This window comes from Haliaeetus leucocephalus, unplaced genomic scaffold (assembly GCF_000737465.1).
Source record: "Haliaeetus leucocephalus isolate CR32 unplaced genomic scaffold, Haliaeetus_leucocephalus-4.0 Scaffold228, whole genome shotgun sequence".
NCBI lineage: Eukaryota > Metazoa > Chordata > Aves > Accipitriformes > Accipitridae > Haliaeetus > Haliaeetus leucocephalus.
Genome location: NW_010972664.1, coordinates 15,696,952 through 15,718,362, shown reverse-complemented (window position 1 = coordinate 15,718,362; position 21,411 = coordinate 15,696,952). Strand labels below are relative to the sequence as shown.

General features: G+C 40.5%; 1 protein-coding gene across 3 annotated transcripts in view; it reads right to left on the bottom strand.

The window, feature by feature from the left end:
* Positions 1–1,258: 1,258 nt before the first annotated feature.
* SENP7 (SUMO1/sentrin specific peptidase 7) overlaps positions 1,259–21,411 on the bottom strand; it is a 48,383-nt gene continuing 28,230 nt past the window's right edge. For all 3 annotated transcript variants that reach the window (XM_010567341.1, XM_010567342.1, XM_010567343.1), the window contains 11 exons: positions 20,498–20,760; positions 19,305–19,438; positions 17,954–18,070; positions 16,300–16,419; positions 13,985–14,077; positions 12,952–13,163; positions 12,470–12,522; positions 12,098–12,135; positions 11,795–11,863; positions 8,896–9,046; positions 1,259–3,580 (listed from right to left, as the gene is read on the bottom strand). In XM_010567341.1, the coding sequence (XP_010565643.1) occupies positions 3,443–3,580; positions 8,896–9,046; positions 11,795–11,863; positions 12,098–12,135; positions 12,470–12,522; positions 12,952–13,163; positions 13,985–14,077; positions 16,300–16,419; positions 17,954–18,070; positions 19,305–19,438; positions 20,498–20,760 (1,388 nt within the window). In that variant the 3' untranslated portion in view covers positions 1,259–3,442. The remainder of the gene's footprint in view (positions 3,581–8,895; positions 9,047–11,794; positions 11,864–12,097; positions 12,136–12,469; positions 12,523–12,951; positions 13,164–13,984; positions 14,078–16,299; positions 16,420–17,953; positions 18,071–19,304; positions 19,439–20,497; positions 20,761–21,411) is intronic.

Below are 21,411 nucleotides of genomic sequence, written 5' to 3'. Positions count from 1 at the left end.
TTATTGTTGTTGGTCTTAGTTTTATTCAACCATTAATGGAAACTTTTTTAATCCTGAGACCTTTCAAGTCTCATTCTAAAATTCCTGCTTTTTCATCTAGAAACCAGAGTCTTGTGTGTGTGTGTGGGGGGGGTGCCAGATGCAATATTCTGCTTCCCTGTCATATTAAAGATAAAAATGTTACTACTGTGGCTTTTAAGTTTTTATTATTTTGTAAGGTGTAGTACTTACTGAGTACTGCAAGCTCATTTCAGGGTCAAATTCTAGGAGGCAAGTCCCACAAAAGGACAGATGGAATGCAGTAAATCTATGCCTGCAATTCTAGATGAAAAACACAGCAGTCCACAGACACTTTTAAAAAAGAAAGCACAACTGCAGTTTCATGATTCCATTCTCCAGTTCTTGATGAAAACGAGGGGGTTTTGTATTTTTCCTGGAAGATTTACTTCCTACAGGTTATTTCTCTTCCACTGTGTTTCTTGTGTCATCCTTGCCAACAGTACTTTAAATGATGTCCATGACTCAGATTTCTTCAAGGAAGCCAGTTTCTGGTCCCACACAGTCAGAATGTAGCAGTTTCTTTTAAAGAAACCGATAGCTACAGTTAACACTTTGAGTACAGTTAATTGCCTTGAAACCAAAATTAGACAGTGTAGGGTAAAGAGCCTTACAAAGATTGGTTTGCTTTGAAGCATCATACCACTCCACCATTTCAGTTAAACAGGAATTAATACAGGAAGTGGAGATGCAGGAGAAGTGCAAAAAGGTCCCTGAGTCAGTCTGGTGCCGTATGTATGCTAAAAGTTATCTTTCGGGAGTGCTAGCAACTAAAAAGGAAGCACAAAGGTACCTGGAGTGTAACTTTTTCCACAGACGCTTCCTAGCATTCACCACGTGATCGTTAAATGCAAATGGCTGGAATGGGGTGGGTTGCAGCTGGTGGTCCCAGGCGTTTCCCAGGCTAGTCATTCAGGCTGTCAAGACCGTTAGCCTAACTACAGAAAACAACTGTAAGGCTCTTGAGTCAAAAAGCAGCTTTGCTTGCCAGAAGAAGCTGTGAACTAACTGCATGTCTTTATATGGACTAGAGAACAAATAATCACTTTGATACAAGTTTGGGTTAAGAGACACACACTGTGTATAGACCTTCAAAACAGTAAGATGGCCTATCTTATGCTTGCTTAGCTCACTGGCTATTTGTGGCAGCTGGGAAAAGAATAGTAACAATCACATTCAGCAACTTCTGGAGATAATTTTAATATCAAATGTATTGGCATTCTCATAGCACATATCTAACAAATCTACAAAGGCAATCCTTTAATGTTATAAAACCAATTTAGAAAAGTTTATACATGACTTTTGCTTTTAAATATCTATAAACCAGTCAATCTAAAAAACAACAAATTATTTTATGATAAAAACTAACTTTACCATAAGAAAAAGCCCAAACTATTTTTCATAAGGGAACACTGAAAATATTCATAAATTTAAAAGGTGTAGAGAAAGGGCACACATTTCCGCATTTTATCTATCTTATACAGATTATCCCTGTAAGTAATGCTGATGACGTGATTTAGGTGATGAAAGCCACAAAAACTCTGGGATGAGGGAGACAGATGTTGGTTGGGGGGTAGTGACAAACTACAGAATTAAAGTGGAAACAAAGACAAAAACCATACAGTAATTGCACTAGGCTGCTCACAGCTATACAAAAGGTAACTGCGCTCAGCAAGTTATTTTGTTTTAAAATTGCCTCTCTTCTCCAGAAAGCATGCTTCCTGGTTTGAGAAACAATGCTGGGGGGTTTTGGGTTTTTTTTGATGACTGTACAGAACCTGAAGTAATAACTGGATTTTCCAAATGCTAGGTTTCAGAGTTATCTTGTGGGAAGGGACCCTGAGAATTCTGTGATGCCATAAAAACGTCCACATCTTTGCGTTGCCCTCAATTTTTATTTTAGCTCTTTAGCCTACTTCCAGCTTTAAGAGCTCTAGTTTTGTAGATACGTTCATGACACAGGTGGTTTTGGTGGTTATCTGACACATGGTCCTTCTGAAGGGTGCAGTGACACTCAAGTTTACTTACAGTGGGCAACAGGAGAAAGCATCCTCTTAAAACAGTCATCTTCTATCATGCAGTAACTACAGAAAAAAGTGCGCACATGTCAAAATGTTATTAAAGTTTTATGTGACCACTGTTTGAGGAAAAACTACGTAAGCATGTATTAAGACAACGATAAACTTGTGCTAGTTTACCAAATCAAGTCCGCGTTCAAACACTCAAATATTCAGGCATCTTCACCCAATTCTCCTGAGCAAGGTATAAATCCTGTTAGTCTTATATGTAAATTACATATCTTAAAGACATATTATATATAACATAATGACCTTTTTGAATGAAAGTGGCCTTATTTTTTTTCAGTAAAACACCTCAAACTTTTGGGTTTATCACAATCCTGGATTCAACAACAAAGACCAGCTTTTTTTTTAATCCCTTGCAGAGACTGGTGCTTTCAATGTCACAAATGTTTTCAAGCACAACCTGCTTGCCTTCCTAATGCAAGAGATGCCATAAGATTCACAGGAATAACTCCCCAAAATAAGGCTAATAGAATTAAAAATATACTGCCTACGTGTATTGTATTGGCATGTACTTTGAGAGCAAGATTTCTTCTAAAATCAGAAAAGAAAAAAAATTCATTAAAAAATACTTGGAAAAAAATCCACTCTTGACTTTAAAAGATTTCAGAGGTCACTCTCAAGCAGATGTCTTCCACTCATGGAAGTATATTTTTATGACGAAAATGCTAGGGAGGGAAAAAAATAAAAATGAAAAAGAAAAATCAACACTCAGCAGCCTCAAATCTTGGCAGAATTTTTTGACACATGCAGACTACTTCTGTATATAATCAGAAACAAAACAAAAAATACATCTCTAAAGAGAATCAATATTAGATCCTTAAATTAAAACAATACATAGTATTCATTCTATCTGTATGAGCTGCAAAATTGAAGGGGACAGAGTAGGGCCAAAATCCTGTCTTCAGGCCTGACTCCTACATCATCATCCATGTTTATATAGAATTGTAAAGAACAGGCTCCAAAAGATGCAAATATTTTTACATCCTTGTGGCACATACCTGCAACACAGCTTTCATATTCCAAGTAAAAATCAATTAGCAATCCATATGCATTAGCTTTAACTTAAATATTTACACTCTTATCTACAACGTTCTTCTTTCCCCCCACAATTGCATCCTATGACCACACAACCCAAACAAAAAAAATTCTTTAAATAAATACACACTGAACAAACAAAATACTTCTTGTAGTTTTTTTTTTTTTTCTTCCTTGCAAGTCAGAAAGAGCCCAAATGCTGCTAACCAGCATTCCAGTTACTTTATACAGCAATGTTCTTTGCCAGGTCTGGCTTATTAGATTTATTAGCTGCTGCTGCCACTATGCTGTTGAAAGTGCAGTTGCAAGATCAGGTCTCGAATTTCTTCTCTTTTGCTTCTGATGAGCTGACGAGGGAACCACTTCTCCAGATTCAGTGGCTGTTCAAAGTTAACTATGGGATTCTGGTAACAGAAAAAGGAGTATTTACAGCATTAATTTTCTAAAGCAACCTTCAAAAAGAATTTCAAACCCTTCCATTACTGCTGAGACCAAGGAGGCACAAACAAGTTTCCATGAGACAGTGACAGGCTTCAGAATCAAATTCCAGTTCCTCCATGATAATCACATACATACGTACCCTTACCACATGCTACTCATGGTAAACGCCAAACAGGTTATCACCACTTCTCTAAGATATATCAGTATAAGAACATATTCAAGGCAGATTCCATGTATTTTGATATGATCAGACAGACTCTTGATATCTAACAATGGAGAGATGCACTTTGGTCACAAAACACACACGATCATACTATAGGGAAAGATCAAGCATACAGCAGTTAAGCATGCTGAGGCTTTGGTGCCTCAGGCATGTGGTTTTTCGTCATGAGCTGGTCTGTCTGATAGACGACAACAAAGCAGCAAGAACACTGCTAGCAGTTTTAGCAGGACATGAGAAGGGGAGAATTCAGAACAAAATAGGACAGCAAACGGAAATGGCTGAGAGGTGCTGGCAGCTTTGGCAGTAAGACCACGCCACCACATCTGATTTGCCAAAGTCAATTTTTTTCTTCTTTCCCTCTTAATGTTTTTACCATGCTTATATTTCACCTCTCGTTCCTTTGAATAAAGTAGTATATGATAAATTGAAAAAGAAAAGCAAAAAACACATGATTTGCGGTCTATGAGCCCTGGTATGTTTAAGACAAATTACAACCACCTTGCTTCTGCAAGCAGAACATGACCCAACTGTTAGAGGATAGGCAGTTCAAAAGCACTGGTAAAGAATTTCATCTTTCACCTACACAAGAACTCAATCCATCTATCATAGAATCACAGAATGGTTGAGGATTGAAGGAACTTCTGGAGTTCACCTGGTCCAAACCCCCCCGCTCAAGCAGGGCCACCTAGAGCTGGTTGCCAGGACCATGTCCAGACAGCTTTTGAATATCTCCAAGGAGGGACACTCCACAACCTCTCTTGGCAAACTGTAGCAGCACTTGGCCACCCTCACAGTAAAAAAAAAAAAAAAAGCATTTCCTTACGTTCAGAGGGAACCTCCTGTGTTTCAGTTTGCATCCATTGCCTCTTGTCCTGTCACTGGGCACCACTGAAAAGAGAAGGCGCTGTCCATTTTGCATCCTCTCTTCAGGTATTTGTACACATTGATAGGATTCCCCCTGAGCCTTCTCTCAGAGTCAGAGCTCTCTCAATTTTTTCTCACAGGAGAGATGCGCCAGTACCTTAATCATCTTTGTGACCCTTTGCTGGACTTGCTCCAATAGCGCCACCTCTCTCTCTTTAACAGGGGAAACCAGAACTGGACACAGCACTGAGGAAAGGGGAAGGATCACCCTCCTCGAACTGCTGGCAACATCCCTCCTAATATAGACCAGGATACTACTAGCCGCCTTTGCCACAAGGACACACTGCTGGCTCATGTTCAACTTGGTGTCCACCAGGACCCTTAGGTCCTATTCAGCAAAGCTTCTTTTCAGCTGGGCGACCCCCAGCATATATTGGTACCTGAGGTTGTGACTCCCTGGGCACAGGACTCTACACTTCTTGTTGAACTTCATGAGGTTCCCATCAGCCCATTTTCCAGTGTCTCAAGGTCCCTCTGGATACCAGCATGACCATCTGGCGTATCAGCCACTCCTCCCAGTTTTGTGTCATCTGTGAATTTGCTGAGGGTGCACTCTGCCCCGACACCCAGATCATTAATGAAGATGTTAAACAGGCCCAGGCCCAGTGTTGACTCCTGGGGTACACTGCTAATTACTGGCCTCCAGCTAGACTGCCTGCCACTAATCACCAGCCTCAGGACCCATCCAGTCAGCCAGTTTTCAATCCAACTCACTGTCTGCTCATCCAGCCCGTACTTCGTGAGCTTCTCTATGAGGATCTTACAGCGGACAGTGTCAAAGGCCTTGCTGAAGTCCAGGTAGACAATATCCACTTCTCTGCCCTCATCTACCAAGCCAGTCATTTCATCATGGAAGCTTATCAGGTTGGTCAAGCATGACTCCTCCTGCCCTTGTGAATCCATGATGACTACTCTCAATCCCCTTCTTGTCCTTCACATGTCTGGAAATGTTTTCCAGGATTAGTTGCTCCATCACGTTCACAGGGATTGAGGTGAGGCTGATCAGCCTGTTGCTCCCCAGGTTCTCCTATCTGCCTTTTTGAAGATGAGGGACACCTGCCTTCCTCCAGTTCTCTCCCAACTGCCATGATCGTTCAAAGACTAAGAGTGGTCTCACAATTGTATCAGCCAGCTCCCTCAGCACTCATGGGAGCATCCCACTAGGGCCCACAGACTTATGAATCTCTAGTTTAAGTATTCCCCAGCCTGATCCTCTTCCAGCAGGGGTATGTCTTCCTTGCTCCAGTCTTTTCCCCAGTCTCTAGGGCCTGGGACTCCTGAAAGCCAGTCTCATTAGTAAAGAGTGAGATGAAGAAGGCATTCAAAAGCTCAGCCTTTTCCATGTTCTGTGTCACTAGGGCCCCCGCCCCATTCAGTGGTCAGTCCACATCTTCCCTAGTCTTCCTTTTGCTGTTTACATAATTATAGAAGACCTTCTCATTGCCTTTGACGTCCCTTACCAGACTGAACTCCAGTTGGGTTTGGCCTTCTGAATCACGTCTCTGCGTGCTTGCGCAATGTCTCTATATTCCTCCCAGGTTACTTGTCCCTGCTTCTGTCTTCTGTATACTTCCTTTTTATGTTTGAGTTTTGCCAGGAGCTGCTCCTCTATCCATGCAGGCCTCCTGGCACCTTTGCTCGACTTCCTGCTTGTTTGGATGAACTGTTCTTTAGCTTGGAGGTGGTGTTGCTTGAACATCAACCAGTCTTCTTGGACTCCTCTTCCCTCCACAGGGATGGAACTCTTCCAAGCAGATCCCTGAAGAGGCCAAAGTCCAGGCTTATGATCTTGCTTTTTGCCCTGCTCCTTCCTCTCATGATCCTGAACTCCACCATCTTATGGTCACTGCAGCCAAGGCTGCCTTTGACCTTTACATCCCAAACCAGACCTTCCTTGCTTGTGAGTATGTGGTCCAGCAGAGCACCTCTCCTCATTGGCTCCTCTATCACTTGGGTCAGGAAGCTGTTATTGATGCTCTCCCGGAACCTCCTGGATTGCTTATGTCCTTCTCTATTGTCCCTCCAGCAGATGTCAAGGTGGTTAAAGTCCCCCACAGGGACCAGGGTCTGTGAAGATGAGGCTGCTTCTAGCTGTCTGCAGAAGGCCTCATCCACTTGTTCTTCCTGATCAGGTGGCCTACAGCAGATGCCCACTACTATGTCACCCATACTAGTCTGCTCTTTAGTCACTACCCATAAGCTCTCATTTGGCTCTTCATCCAACCCTAGGCAGAGCTCCATGCATTCCAGGTGCTCTCTCACATTAAGGGCAACTACCTCCCCATCTTCCCAGCCTGTCCTTACTAAAGAGCCTGTATCCATCCATCACAGCACTCCAGTCACCTCAGCTATCCCACCACATCCCTGTGATCTCAACAAGATCATAGCCCTGCAACTGCACACAGATCTCTAATTCCTCATATTTATGCCCCACGCTGTGTGCATTAGCGTACAGGCACTTCAGAATGGCAGTCTGTTCTACTGCAGAAGAAAAAACCTGTCCACTGCCCAACGCCTCTGTTCTGGGTTTGTGTGGCACGGGTTTTTTTGGTAGCGAGGGAGGGCCCACAGGGGTGGCTCATGTGAGAAGCTGCTAGAAGCTGCCCTGGCTCCAAGTCAGACCTGCCTCTGGCCCAGGCCGACCCAATCGGTGACAGTGGTAGCGCCTCTGGGAGAACATTTAAGAAGGGGAACCAGTAGTGAGTAGGGGGATTGGAATGTGAGGGGAACCCCTCTGCAGGTACCGAGGTCAGTGAGGGAGGAGGGAGAGGAGGGGCACCGGAGGAGGGATGCCCCTGCAGCCCGTGGTGGGACGGCAGGCTGTACCCCCGCAGCCCATGGAGGGGAACGGTGGAGCGGAGGCTCCCAAAGATGGCCATGACTCCATGGGAAAGTCCACGCTGGAGCAGTTTGTGACTGAAGATCAGCCCATGGAAAGGACCAATGCCAGGGGAGTTTGTGAGGAACGGCAGTCGGCAGAAAGGACTCACGTTGGAGAAGTTCATGGAGGATTGTCTCCCATGGGAGGGACCCCACGCTGGAGCAGGGGTCAGGTGAGGAGTCCTCCCCCTGAGGAGGAAGGAGCAGCAGAGACAAGGTGTGGGGAGCTGACCCCAACCCCCATTCCCTGCAGAACTGGGAGCGGAGTTGGGCCGGGAAGGAGGGAGGGGTTGAGGGAAGGTGTTCTAAGGTTTGGGTTTACTTCCTAATATCCTTGTTTTGATTTGATTGGTAACAAATGAAATTGATTTTGTTTATTCCTCAAGTTGAGCTTGTCTTTTGCCCATGACCATAAGTGGTGAGTAATCCCTCCCTGTCCTTATCTCGACCCACGAGACTGCCTTTATATTTTCTCCTCATCACACTGTGGCCGGGGCGGGCAGTGAGCGAGTGGCTGCGTGGTGCTTTGTTACAGACAGGCTGGGCTTAAACCACGACAGCCCCACACAAGGCTTTCCATGCACAGGACTCTCATCAAGAGAACACGGACCACATGTATAAGCATCAAACAAGTACAGCCATTCAAAGGACAGAGCAAGAGGGCACTGCACTGATCAGGGGGAAAAAGAGTTGGGAACACCCTAAAAGACAGTGCCTGAAGCCCAGCATCTGCAGATATTTAAAGGCATGTGCTAAACAGGAAAGAGAGGCTCCCTTAGCTCTGTGCATACACTTTCAAGGATTGCCCCCTTCCTCTTTCTGCAGAAGCTGCTGCTTGCAGAGCCAGTCAAAAGGCCAATGCACAAGCTGACCAAAGTTTTAAAGGCTACAAGAAGTGATGCACAGAAAAGATGCCTTTGTAACATCTGTAGGCCAGAAATGTGTAAACTAAATAGACTCCAAATACATCCAAATAGTTAGGGATATTGAATGTGTCAATGTAAAAGCAACATTAAACTACAAGGTCAGAAATATTTGCCAACAAACATGGATGAGAAACTGTCTGTGCTCCAGATGCAGAGACCCCTGCCACTACTTCAAGAATGGGTTTTATCTCTTCTTCCTCAAATGGCTTTGACACTTTTGAGGCTGAGCATCACAGACTTTTGTGTCTGGCTATTTCCCTCAGAAATAGTTTTTTTTGGGGTTAAGGTAATTTTGGGGAAAGGGGAAAGTAGTTTCTATTTGTACCTGGAAGAAGCTTTCCACATATTGCAGCAAATAGACTCCACAATCGCTGCTGTTATCTTGTTTAGGCACTCTGGGACACAGGTCAATCATTGTTGATTTATTGAATTCTCGATGCGTTTTTCGTTTAGCTTCCCATTCCACTTCAAGGTACCTACAAAAGAAGGCAAACAGATTAAATACTTGAGAAATAACTCCCAAGCTCAATGCATTTTGGTATACTATTCAATATTGTTCTGGAGCCGACCAAAAAGTTTAAATAGCTTTAACCAATTTCTTTCACAGAATCTGTCAAAGAAATTCATATGAGGAAGAACACAGTTTTCACTATCCAATATTCTCTCACACTCAGGGGCATCTCTCCCACATAACATGCAATATACAAAACAGAAAGATGCATGACATTATTTAAAAACGGTTATTTGTGCTGAGTTTCTTCAAGCTGTTATGATGCCAGGACATTTTTAAACCTTATCTAAAGGAAGAACTCAAGTAATGTTTCTTGGCTATCACACAGATTTCTCCTGGATTCATCCTCAGAGGCCAGTAGTGGTTTTTTAACCTAAACAAACCATTAAAAAAACCTTAGCATTCACCTTACAAACAACTTCAGTTACAACTGCACCAATATAACCCTTGCCACCTACTAGAGTACAAGGTATATAATGACTTGTTAAAAATGTTAAGGGATCACTTCTTTAATGATTACAACTTATTTATTATCAGGCTTTTCCATTGCTCTTGTGTTTCAGTAGCAACACACTGACGCTACATTCTGTGCTGGGCACTAATTTTGAAGATGAGACTGAAAGCATAACAGTCCGATTTTCAAAGGCAACAGCTCCCTATACTTTTCTGCTGACTTTCATCAGAGTTGCAAAGGCTTAGGGCTACATAAGGTCTGTCTTTATGGAATAAAAAAAATATATACATTAAGTCAGACCTTGTGTTTGATTTCTAAAAGCCCCAAGTTCTTGCATTTCTGAGAATAAAAATACATATAAAACACGCAAAACAGCTTTTGGGGAAAATGGTAACTGTGAAAAGAAGGCAAACATGAAACAATTCAAAGATGAAGACAGTTCATTGAAGCACATTCCCTAGAAACTGCAAGAACCTATGACTGTAGACTTTATAATTAATTTGTTCAAACCTGACCTCTGTCCAAAACACAACAAAAATCAACTCAAGGAAAGAAGAGGTCACGGTACCCCTGCATCAGTTTCCTTAAACTTCCACTTTCAGGGTGTAACTGCAAATTGAAGGAATAAGATGTCTGTTTCCCAAACTTCCCTGGTCTCACAACTCCATAAATCAGCCCTTTGTTTTTTGACTTTTTATCGTGGTTTAACGTCAGCCAGCAACTAAGCACCATGCAGCCGCTCACTCATTTCCCCCCCCACCCAGTGGGATGGGGGAGAAAATCAGGAAAAGAAGTAAAACTCGTGGGTTGAGATAAGAATGGTTTAATAGAACAGAAAAGAAGAAACTAATAACAATAATGATAACACTAATAAAATGACAACAGTAATAATAAAAGGATTGGAATGTACAAATGATGCACGGTGCAATTGCTCACTACTCGCCAACTGACACCCGGTTAGTCCCCGAGCAGCGATCCCCTGCCCCCACTCCCGCCAGTTCTTATACTGGATGTGACATCCCATGGTATGGAATACCCTGTTGGCCAGTTTGGGTCAGGTGCCCTGGCTGTGTCCTGTGCCAACTTCTTGTGCCCCTCCAGCTTTCTCGCTGGCTGGGCATGAGAAGCTGAAAAATCCTTGACTTTAGACTAAACACTACTGAGCAACAACTGAAAACATCAGTGTTATCAACATTCTTCGCATACTGAACTCAAAACATAGCACCGTACCAGCTACTGGGAAGAAAGCAGGACACTTTTCATGACATCTCTCTGAACTCCAGGAAACCTCTCTCTCTGGAATTTTAACCCCAGGAGTAGCTCAAAACACAGAGCACTAAGTTAATACATCCCACAAAGATTTAAAAATAAAAAATAAAAAAAATATTTGCTATTTCATTCTTTCTCCCAAGACACACATGGTGGGGAGGCCTCTCTATTTAGGGAAAAGGTGGTTTCGCAAAAATTTTTTATTCTCGTCTAATTCTCACATAGTATTTTGAAGAATTTACTTTTACAAGAAAGAGGGACTATTTGGTTTACAGATTTTTGTTCCTTTCAGTGAAGTGAATACAACAGAGAATAAAAAGAACAATTCTGTTTAGCCTCAAATATTTAATATTAGCAACTTTTTCAATTGTTGATAGATGTTAAAGTCATTAGGAGCATGTACTGAAAAGTTTGAAGACATTCTTCTAATACTTACATACTTATCACATAAAAGACTGAATATATTTTTACGCTCACTTTTCAAAACAAATAATACCATTCTGATATAACTACAGTGACACATCAAGCTTTTAGACAGCTTCAGTCTCGTTTCTACTTCTTTGCACATAGGTAGGAGCGGATTTAACACCATAATTCTGTAAGCTTCATCAAAAAAACGAAGATCAGCCCTTTGGAAAATTAATCATTTACATTTTGAAGTATTGATTTTAAAGAATCTCTTTTTCTACCCTTAAAAACACCCTCCATTGCTGAACTGGAGGGCATACTCCCCCGCCCTGTTTGGTTTTGGGTTTTTTTTCCAATTACAAAAAGACTGTCCACTTTACAATTTTTGCATTATATCTGGGCTGTAGAACAAAGACAAGCTTTTCACACAAGCCTCTGTATTGCAATTACAATCTTCTTTGTTGTGACTCTTTATGGATTTTTCTTCAGCGTTAGAAATGTACATCTTTACAGAGAAAACATTTTGAACATAGAAATATGACCAGCATCTCTTGCTAGTAAATAGAAACTGTAGTTACTTACTCTCTCAAAACCTGAACTGTTTTCTGCACAGAACCAGCTTTCAAAGAATCTAAGATGAGTATACAAGGCCTGTACACAACAAAAACAAACAAAAAAATCATTGTAGTCTTTCATTAACAACACTACTGAAGCAAATATTTTGTTTGAATACAGCTTAACAACAGCACCAATATCTGAACAAACGTGGGGGAAAAAAAATGGACAAGTCCCTACAGCTGTGGCTTTATGACAAATAACTGAATTACTGCAGAATTTCTTAATATAATTTAATGATACAATATTAGTATGAAAACAGAAACATACCTTTTACAAATCTGCCTTTTGGAATTACTTAGGGAGATCTAGGAGAAGAGAAAATAAAAATAACCTTAAAAGAAACTACAACAATTATAAACTCAAATGTCTTCACAGATTTAAAGGTAAAGCCAGAGAGGCTCCCACTTAAGAAAGGGAGAGACTGATAAGTAATTTTTAAAAACACGTGAAAGCATAGCACAGGCAACATAGGTAGGCAAAGGAGGACTTCAGGCTAATTCAAAATGCCTTGCACATGCTCCGGGCCACAAAACATCGACAGCTACTGCAAAAAAGATGATGCAAAATCCCTTGGTCAAGTCTCAGAGCCTTCAGAAAGAGAGTAACACGTTTCCTCTGTCAGTACAAAAAGGCACTTACTTTAGAAATACCTGAATCCAGAACTGAAGCAGAAGCAGCAATTTCATTGCCACCTAGTACAAAAGAACAAACTTTTAAATGTCTTAAGAAAGTATTTCCTAACTGAAATATTTTCATTTTCAAATTCACTATTATTAGTATTCAAAATACGACAGTGAAGTATAAACTAATTTTGATTCCTTTCTGAATATGCAAATAGCAGTTACCGAGGGCCTTCCTTCCTGATAAAATTCTTACTGAAATCTAAGAACTTTCCACTCATGATGGGGTCTGAGGCACTGATTTTACATGTCCCTTACAGTATTTTCCAGAGTTGCAGACAAGAATGCAGTGCAGTCCTTGCTATGCATGATAATACAAAAACGTATTACATCAATCTTGATGTGAAAGATACTTTTTAAGACATCATACCCCTCATTCAAGAATTAAGACACTATTAGAACTGTATATGGCTTGACATAGTTTTCTTCTACATTACCTACCTTTTGAGAATAAACTTCTGTTAGCATCCATTTCTTCTTCACCCTTGCAGTTACCAGGAAAGGCCAACACTGAATCAGTTCTACTGTTCTCACTCTCTGATCGAAGTGGAGACTGTTGAGGCTGGTGATGCAATGAATTCTGATGGGGACACTCCTCATACACAGCTTCTTCTAACCAAGGAAAACAGATAACTGCAATGTACCAATGAGACCTGCCCAGCAGTGGGGAGAGGGGGGAAAAAACGTCAAAACTGTATAACATTTGGTTCTGAAAAGGATATGAAAAGTTTTTATAACATCGAGAGCTCATGGACAACTGTTCCATGACACACAACCATCGTTGCCATGTTCTTTCATGGCATCTCATACTAATCTTCTCACTTGTTTTTTACTTTGCCTTGTGGCATAACAGCAAAAATAAGTATCAATTCCTTTAAAAAAACCCCAACAAACCCACCACAGCAATTTATAAGTGTCTCATCACCCATCCCACACTGTAAAAAAAAAAAAAAAAAAAAAAAAAAAAAAAGTAAAAAAATAATCTGTGATGGTGATCCCAGTTTGGAATATAGCTGAAGGTATGGCATGCCTCTAGCCTCATCTCTTTCAGCAGTTGTTTTGCATACGTAACTCTCAATGACTATTCAGTTTTACTGGAGTTTCCATGTGCAGGTCAGTTATTCAACCAGGCCAAAGGCACAGACCATGAAGTACTACTCCTGATCCATTAACACAATGTGTACTTAAGGGCACAGGAATCATCACAATGACACACAAATTACTTTGAAAAATACATAAAAGCAATTTTCAGTAAAACAAAAAACAAAGATGAAAAGTTTACAGAAGACAACTAAATAAGAAGTTTAACTTTTGAAGAGACTTCAAAATAATTCATTCCACACCTGTTACTTCTTCAAAATCTAACGTGTTCATTTCCAATGATCCCAGATTACAGCCATAAATCTTATCACCACAACATTCAAACATTTACATTTTAAATATCAGAAAGGGTGTCTAAAACACATAGACTTACTCCTCATTCACAGGCACAAAGATATAATCTTTACTGAAGATGTTTATATGACGAGTCCACGTTCTTACTCTTCTGTGTCTTCTCTGTGCTGCTCTGCAGAAACCAAATGACAAACGTTGTTCAGATTTGTTCTTTTTAGTTAAAGCAAGGTATAGGGATTAGTACTCCTACATCTTCCCAATCCCTCAATGGGTTTTTCATTTACTCTTGAAACTTCCCCAACAGAGACAAGAAAAATAATAAGCACACCATTAAGCCCAAGTGACTAACGAGCCATTTCCGAACCATCTTAAACTCTTGTGGCAAAAATCATCCATAGATTTGAAAGGATTTCTTGCAGTTATTTATCCAGTAATTATTACTTACTACACTAAATGCAAAAATCTCATCTAAACACCAGTGTAAAACCAGATCTATAGCAATTTACAAACATCCATGAAATTAAACTTCACAGTACCACTTTTGAAGGTCTGTCTAAACAGCCTTATCTTTTGAAGGAAAAAGCAAAATGCCTTGCACAGATAGGGTCATGCAACACACCTCTAGCAAAGCCAGAACTGAAACAGATTCCCTCCAGTCCTGAGCTTTAAATGCTGGAGCACATTTCGTTTCCGGTCCTACAGACATAAAGCATGAGGACAGGATACTAGGTAAAGAAGAAAAATTTGGATAGAAACCTAAATTTAGATTTTCAACTTTCTTAGTTTGCACAAGCTGAAATAGAAACCCACAGTTCATAGAACTTTGCTCCAATATGATCTGAAAGCAAAATTCACTCTACTAGGAGACATCCCTATTACCATTCTGATTCCATCCTGATCTGTGATGAAGAAACAAACTTCAGTGTAGGAGGAACAGGAGAAAAAGAGTGAGGAATGAAAAGCAGGCTGCTGTGGGACTGTGCATGGGCCAGCAGTAAGTGAAGACTTGCTGCAAACTTCCTCTGCTCCATGACTCTAGAAGCACTGGGAACTTAAAAGGGGAACACGTTTGCAACCTGGGAAAGCACCTACAGAAGGAGCTTTCTCAATCTACTGCCTAAGCAGTGTGAAGAAAGGTAAGCAAAGGGTCTTTAAGTTAAATAGCTACATCAGTTGAGATTAATTTCATTTACAACAGTACAGAGCCCTCTTTTCCACTGTTCCCACAGAAACAAACAAACAATACCCAAACCACCTGTAATCACCAGGTAAATATCTAAGCCCAAACACAGAACTAGAATTTCCAAAGCTATTTCCTGATCTGGAGCAGCTACACTCCTTGAATTAAGAGTGCTATTCCAGTTCCTCAAGAAGGTTATGGATCAGCCTTGTAAAAGGAATCAGATCAAGGCGCAACAGCATTCTTAACACAGATAATTTTGTCTCCACCTCAGAACACTGAAGGTCAGAAGACGTAAAATGATGGAAGACATTCTCTCAAGCACAGCTCCTTGAATTTTTGAGACATCTTTGACATTATTACAGAAGTTGCATTTTTTTCCCTTTAACATAGCTTTCACCCAGCAGTGACTGTAACACAAACAAGATAGCACACCTCTTTGCGCAGGTGGCCTTGTTTGCCAGTAGAATGAAAAACCTGGGGACTTCATGGATAACAGAAGAAAAATCACTTCAGAGAGAAACAGAAAAAAAACCTGATAAGCTGAATGATGAAAACAAAATGAAAGTTGCTGGCAGATCATCACTGTAAGTGAAGTGGCAGGGCAAGTTCCACTCTCAAACATCAGTGTTGAGAAGGAACAGAAAGTGTGCTAGGGATGATCTTACCCTTTATACAGTCTTAACTGGAAACACAAAGTGATACAGGGTTCTTAAGTTGTTAGTGGTACCTTTTTGTGAAACTCTCCGATTCCGCTCAAGTGTTAAAAACCAAATGTGTAAACTTGGTGCATAAGAAAATTTTCTTACTAAAATTTGGACAACAATTTATTACCAATATGTAAAATGAAATATGTGGTAAATTTAAAAATATCTTTAGAAGTGCAGTTTCTTAAAATGATGCATACCTTGCAAAACTCTAAGTTTATAATAAAAAGATCAAAATACATAAATAATTGTCTGAAGTAAAGATTCAGATAAATCTGAAGAGAGGTGATAACATTGTCATTCATATTCAGTATGAATCACATGTAGGTGTTAGTGAAAAACACCAGACAGAATGCTTAAATTTTGAATTATGACATTTAACCCCCAATCCTTTGGAGAACACTGATTACTATTTTATGTGCTAATTAGGAGATGATCTGCAGAACTTCCAAGTGGCATCAATAGATAGTTTATTTCTGGTCATAAAGGCATCCAAAATGAACTTACGAAACTTTGAGATCCCCCTCAGAGTTTTTTTCTGTCCTGGTCAGGCACTTATAGAAGAAACTGCTAAAAATGTGTGTACGGTCGGCAAGATGTTTTGGCACCTTCTCCAACAACAGGTATCTACCAAAGAAAAAAGGAGGAAATTATTAAATTCCTTTTCTAGAAAGTACCATTACTGTTAAAAAAGAAGGACAATTATTTTAATGAATTATCATACTCAGGTTATGTTTACTATCAGTTGCCTTCACAGCCGCTAGTCATGCCAAACTTTTCTCTCTATTTTCAATATGCGTAAGGGTGGGCATCATCAGAGTACGTAACAGCCAATCAACTACTAAGAATGCAGTTGTTATCGCAAATTTGTGCTCCAGTATTAATGCTTCTGAATTTATTTTTAGAGTTAGGTTTCTAGCCCTTGCCATTAAGACAGGCTTGAAAACCTAACCAAGTATAAACCTATGGAGCATTATACTGCATATACAAAAAGCACAGAACATGTCGGTACTACAAATCGTCCATTTTACTTCTACATGTGAAAGTTAAGACAAATATTCTGCAAGTACTCATTCTATATGATTTTACTGTTGATCATTTTACTATAAACATCAGGTTGAGGGTTTATTCTGTCATCCTGGAAGGCCAAAACTCTCATAATTGCAGTCATCCTACATACACAAGGTGCCTCCAGCTTCACACGATGACTTGGGCAACAGTCATACATTAAACAGCTTGCAAAACCATGAAAACTGAGAATGCGGGAAGTCTAACAAATTTAAAAAGCAGAGGAGTTTCTGCAATGATTGCATTAAATTCCTTTATTCAGATCTTCCTTTTCTGGTGAGGTGAAGCCACAGCTATTGAGAGGACCACGCTGCATGATTTATTTCTAGTTTAGAGCAAAATACAGGGGGCTTTGCTGTAAAACCACATTGAAACACTCTGGTACACATTTCCTTTCCCATTCCTCTAGACAAGAGGTTTTAACTGGCTTCCTATTGCTCACAGTTACTGCAGCCGTGCTGGATGCCAAGCAAAACGTAATTCTTGCAAGCAACCTTCAAAAGAGACAGAATTCTACTTAGATTTAAGTCAGCACAGGATAAATAAACCTCAGATTTAGGGAATGGTGGCCCACAATGCCAGTTCTGGAAAACTTGCTTTCACAAGCAACTTCAGCAGGATGGCATGAAGCAGGTAAGCCAAGCACAACTTCCTCAAGAAGTATTAGCTGTGTTCCTTTCTGCAGGAGCTGTGCATCAGACGAATTCCTGAACTCTTGCACAGAATAGCAGAGGATGCTCCACTTCATGCAAACTTAGTAAATAAACTACTAGTACAGACCCTCTATACTTTGTTCAACTGCCTGCTTAAAATTGCTCAGCCCTTTCTGTTCTGTGAGGTTGCCAAGAAGCTTTTTTTCCCCCAGCTATTCTGTCTGGATTACATCACAGCCCTTTAGAGGAACAAGAATGAAATTGAAACAAGTGAAACTGCTGAGAATACACAAAAGCTTTAAAAATGTCCAACTTGTAAATTCATCATACTGTTACTTCTGAAATTGTCATATCATATTTAGTGACCAACATTTACAGTAACATTCAAGTTCAGATCAAGCCCCAGAAAGAAGGGTACAATTAAGGCTGTGATTACTTACTTAAGATAGAAATCAATTATGACATCATTGAGAAACTCTCCATATTCTAAGCACTCCAGGTCTTCTCTTGTGACTCCCAGTCCTCCTTTTGCAGGTGGAGGTGGATAAACAATTAAACTAGAAAATACAAATCACATTATAATAGTGACAAACTGTGTTTTACATTACATTCTTCCTAGTATGGCTGTTACACATGCAGATTTTCTTAAAAACCTGTTAAAATTGGTAGTTCTCAAAACTTGACTAACTCAAAAGCCCTTTACCATTTCTTCCTCCAATAGTTAAGTGTTATAAAAGAAATATGCACCCCCATGCACATTGAAATTTTGAGAAAACTTTTGAAAAGGAGATTATTTTTTACATTAATCTTGTTTTTCTACTTTTTTTATAAAAGTAATTGAAAAATGGCCATATAAAATGGGAAGGAACACTAGAGGGCATATTCTTAGACGGTATGAATGCACAGTGATTTTCTATTCGTTAGGACTCCAACAAGGACTCTCACGTCTCCAAGCAAACTTCGGTTTATGCACCATGCAGCATATGTCCTGTAAGTCATTTAAAACTGCCCAAGTTACCTCTAACGCTAGTATTTAAAATGTATTTTAAAACATTTAGATTAACAACCATATTATTTAACTGGAACCATGAACTGAGCAATTTTTGCTGCTGCAGAAACAAAACCAACTGCTATACTCTCAGTAAAAACAGTGACGGCAAAAGGCAAGAGTTCTTAAAAGCCATTTACTTCACCAATGTTTGCTGTACTAGAAGTACAAGCACTAACAGGCTAGTGCAGACAGAACTGATGCATGTCAGCACTCTCCTAATATCTTGCTGCATTACACATCTGTGGGTTCTCATTTTCTAATGTCTTTTGTTAACCAAGCTCCTGTACTGACTAGTAAATTGTATGACAAACATAAATAGATTGAGTGTGACAGAACAGTGAAATGAAACATTGTTTAGATTTAAAAAAAAAGGCTTAGCTTAAATTAGCAATAGTTTTGCTGTAATATGGACTTAGATGGACAGTCACACAGGCCATGAGGGCCCTACTACCCCACTGATGCATTCATGATATGAGCTTGTAGTCACAGTTCAGGTATTCTCTAATTTCTGTGAGATTTTCTGTCATCCTGTAACACATCCATTTTGTCTGTTAACTATTAGGATGGAAACAGGAATAACTACATTCAAGCTTGGTGATATTTTAGATTTCTAGAGCATCTTTCACACAACACTTACAAATCAACTAGAGAATGGTAGTTAAGCCAGGGCTTTTATTCCAGCAATTTGTTTATTCAATTTGTTTTATTTTCACCTTCTCATTTATATGAAATATACTTACTTCTTAACTGCTCCAGTTTCTCTTACTTCTTTCCATTCTTCATTCAGTACAGAGGACAGAGAGATTGAATAACAACCACTATTCTGCTTATTTGCGAGGGTATAACTAGGCCTGGCCACTTTTGGTTTTGATTCCTACCAGAAAAAATCCAAACAATAATAATAGTAAAAAGCATTATACAGCTTGATATGTAAAACAGAACACACAAAAACCAAACCTGACGCCCACAGGAGTACCCTGCATCACCGAAGAGGAATCTTGCTGGAGAGCAGAAATGTAAACATCAGTATTTAGGCAAACGTGCCACTGCTCAGACAATACTAAAGTTATGTCCCTTTTAAAATGATGACAGGTCTTCATCTGTTCATAACCTCTCTCTGAAACTGTTTAAGCATTATTCAAGTCAACTGACACAGAACTGGTTTTGGAGAAGAAACAGGACCTGAAAGGATGGAGACAAGTATCAGACTGTCTTACTAGGAGCTGTGTATGCTTGGAAGGTTTGAAAATCTAGTTCTTAATCTGCCTAAAAATGATACATATTTGAACTGGCTGACTCAATTTTTATGTTTCCAGTTTCATAGCCAGATTGATCTCTTGCCTCTGTGCTTTTTCCTGATGGGAACAAACATACGTAATTTCTGAAGTGACAACGATGTGGGGTTGGGTTGAGACATTTACTCCTCAGAGGGAGCTGTATTAACACATTAACTTGCATAGCCCCATCCCCCCAGCGGTCTTAGGAATTGTTTAGCATTTCAGGCTGTGGAGCCCCCACAAGAATGTCTAGAGGTGTCTAGAACTAGCAAGATACAACAGCTCCTCCTCTGCCGCACCCCTTCACTTCCAGCTCAACTAAAAAATGGCTCCATCACTCATTACTTGATTAACTCCCAACTTGCTGCCCTGGAGACACCACAAGGGCAGGAAATCCCTGTGGTTCTACGCATATGCAACCATGAGTCAACCTAAAGCTTCAGTATTTGCCACTTACTGATGAAGTCTATACACTATCCTTCCATGGACACAATCTAGTTTACTGCAAATCCTGCCCCGCTGTGAGAGAGAAATAACAAACATGACTCTTTTTTTTTTTTGGAGCTATGGATTAAGAAAGAAGGCTGATCTAAAATGTACTAGAATGTGTGAATACCAACAGGTGGTGATGAATCAAGCAACAGCTACGCACTAACCTGAACTGCAGGCTCATGAGCACCTGAGGTATTCTCTTTTGGCATACATTGCTTTAGTAGATCCTTACTGTAACTCATAAAAGAGCTCTCTTCAGGAGAAAGGTCCTTAAACAAGGGTAATGCTTGCTTCAAAGACAAAAACTCAAGGAGATCTGGTGCTCTGTTCTTCTTGCTCACACCTGTAATCAATTCAGTCAGTCTGTCTTCTTCCCATTCTGTGAGTGGTTGGGACAGTTCAAGAAATACAAATTCACTAGATTTGGCTGTAAAAAGGACAGAATGGATAGTATTAACTACTAGGTTATGTGATAAAAACTTGTCTGCACACCCACAAAGGAGCAGAGAGACAATAGCAGGAGGGGGAGCCCAAATAATACCCTCCCATGCCACCAAAGGGGCCATCAGCCCACCAATGGCCCACCTCCACAAGCCCAGAGGAGCACAGAGGCACAACGGTAGACAGAAACCTGAACTAAGGACTGGAAGGGACGCCCGGTCTGGGCCCTTCCCAGGGCTGTCCCAGGAGAGCCTCAGCCCCAGGGTCCAGACCCGAAACCCATCAAGATGAGTCAACGCCAGAGCACCTTTTGGACTCAGGAGGGGTTGCTGCCAAGGTGTATGGCACACATGATGGGATGCAGGGCAAGAGCATTTTGGGATTGCACAGTACTTATTATGGGATGTTTAAGGGAAGAACCAAAGGCAGGCAAAGGGAACTATTTAGGTGATTTGGGCAGGAACAAGCGTGGGAAAGTAGAGGGCTAAGGGCATAAAAAGGACCAGTTGCATCTAAATACTTTGCTGGTCAATACACTTGTCTGGCCATGCCAGACAGTCTGTTCTGTCTTCTTATTAAATTCCTTTCTAACTCTCTCTTGGGTGACGGACTCTCTATTTGGCGTGTATGGGGCTCT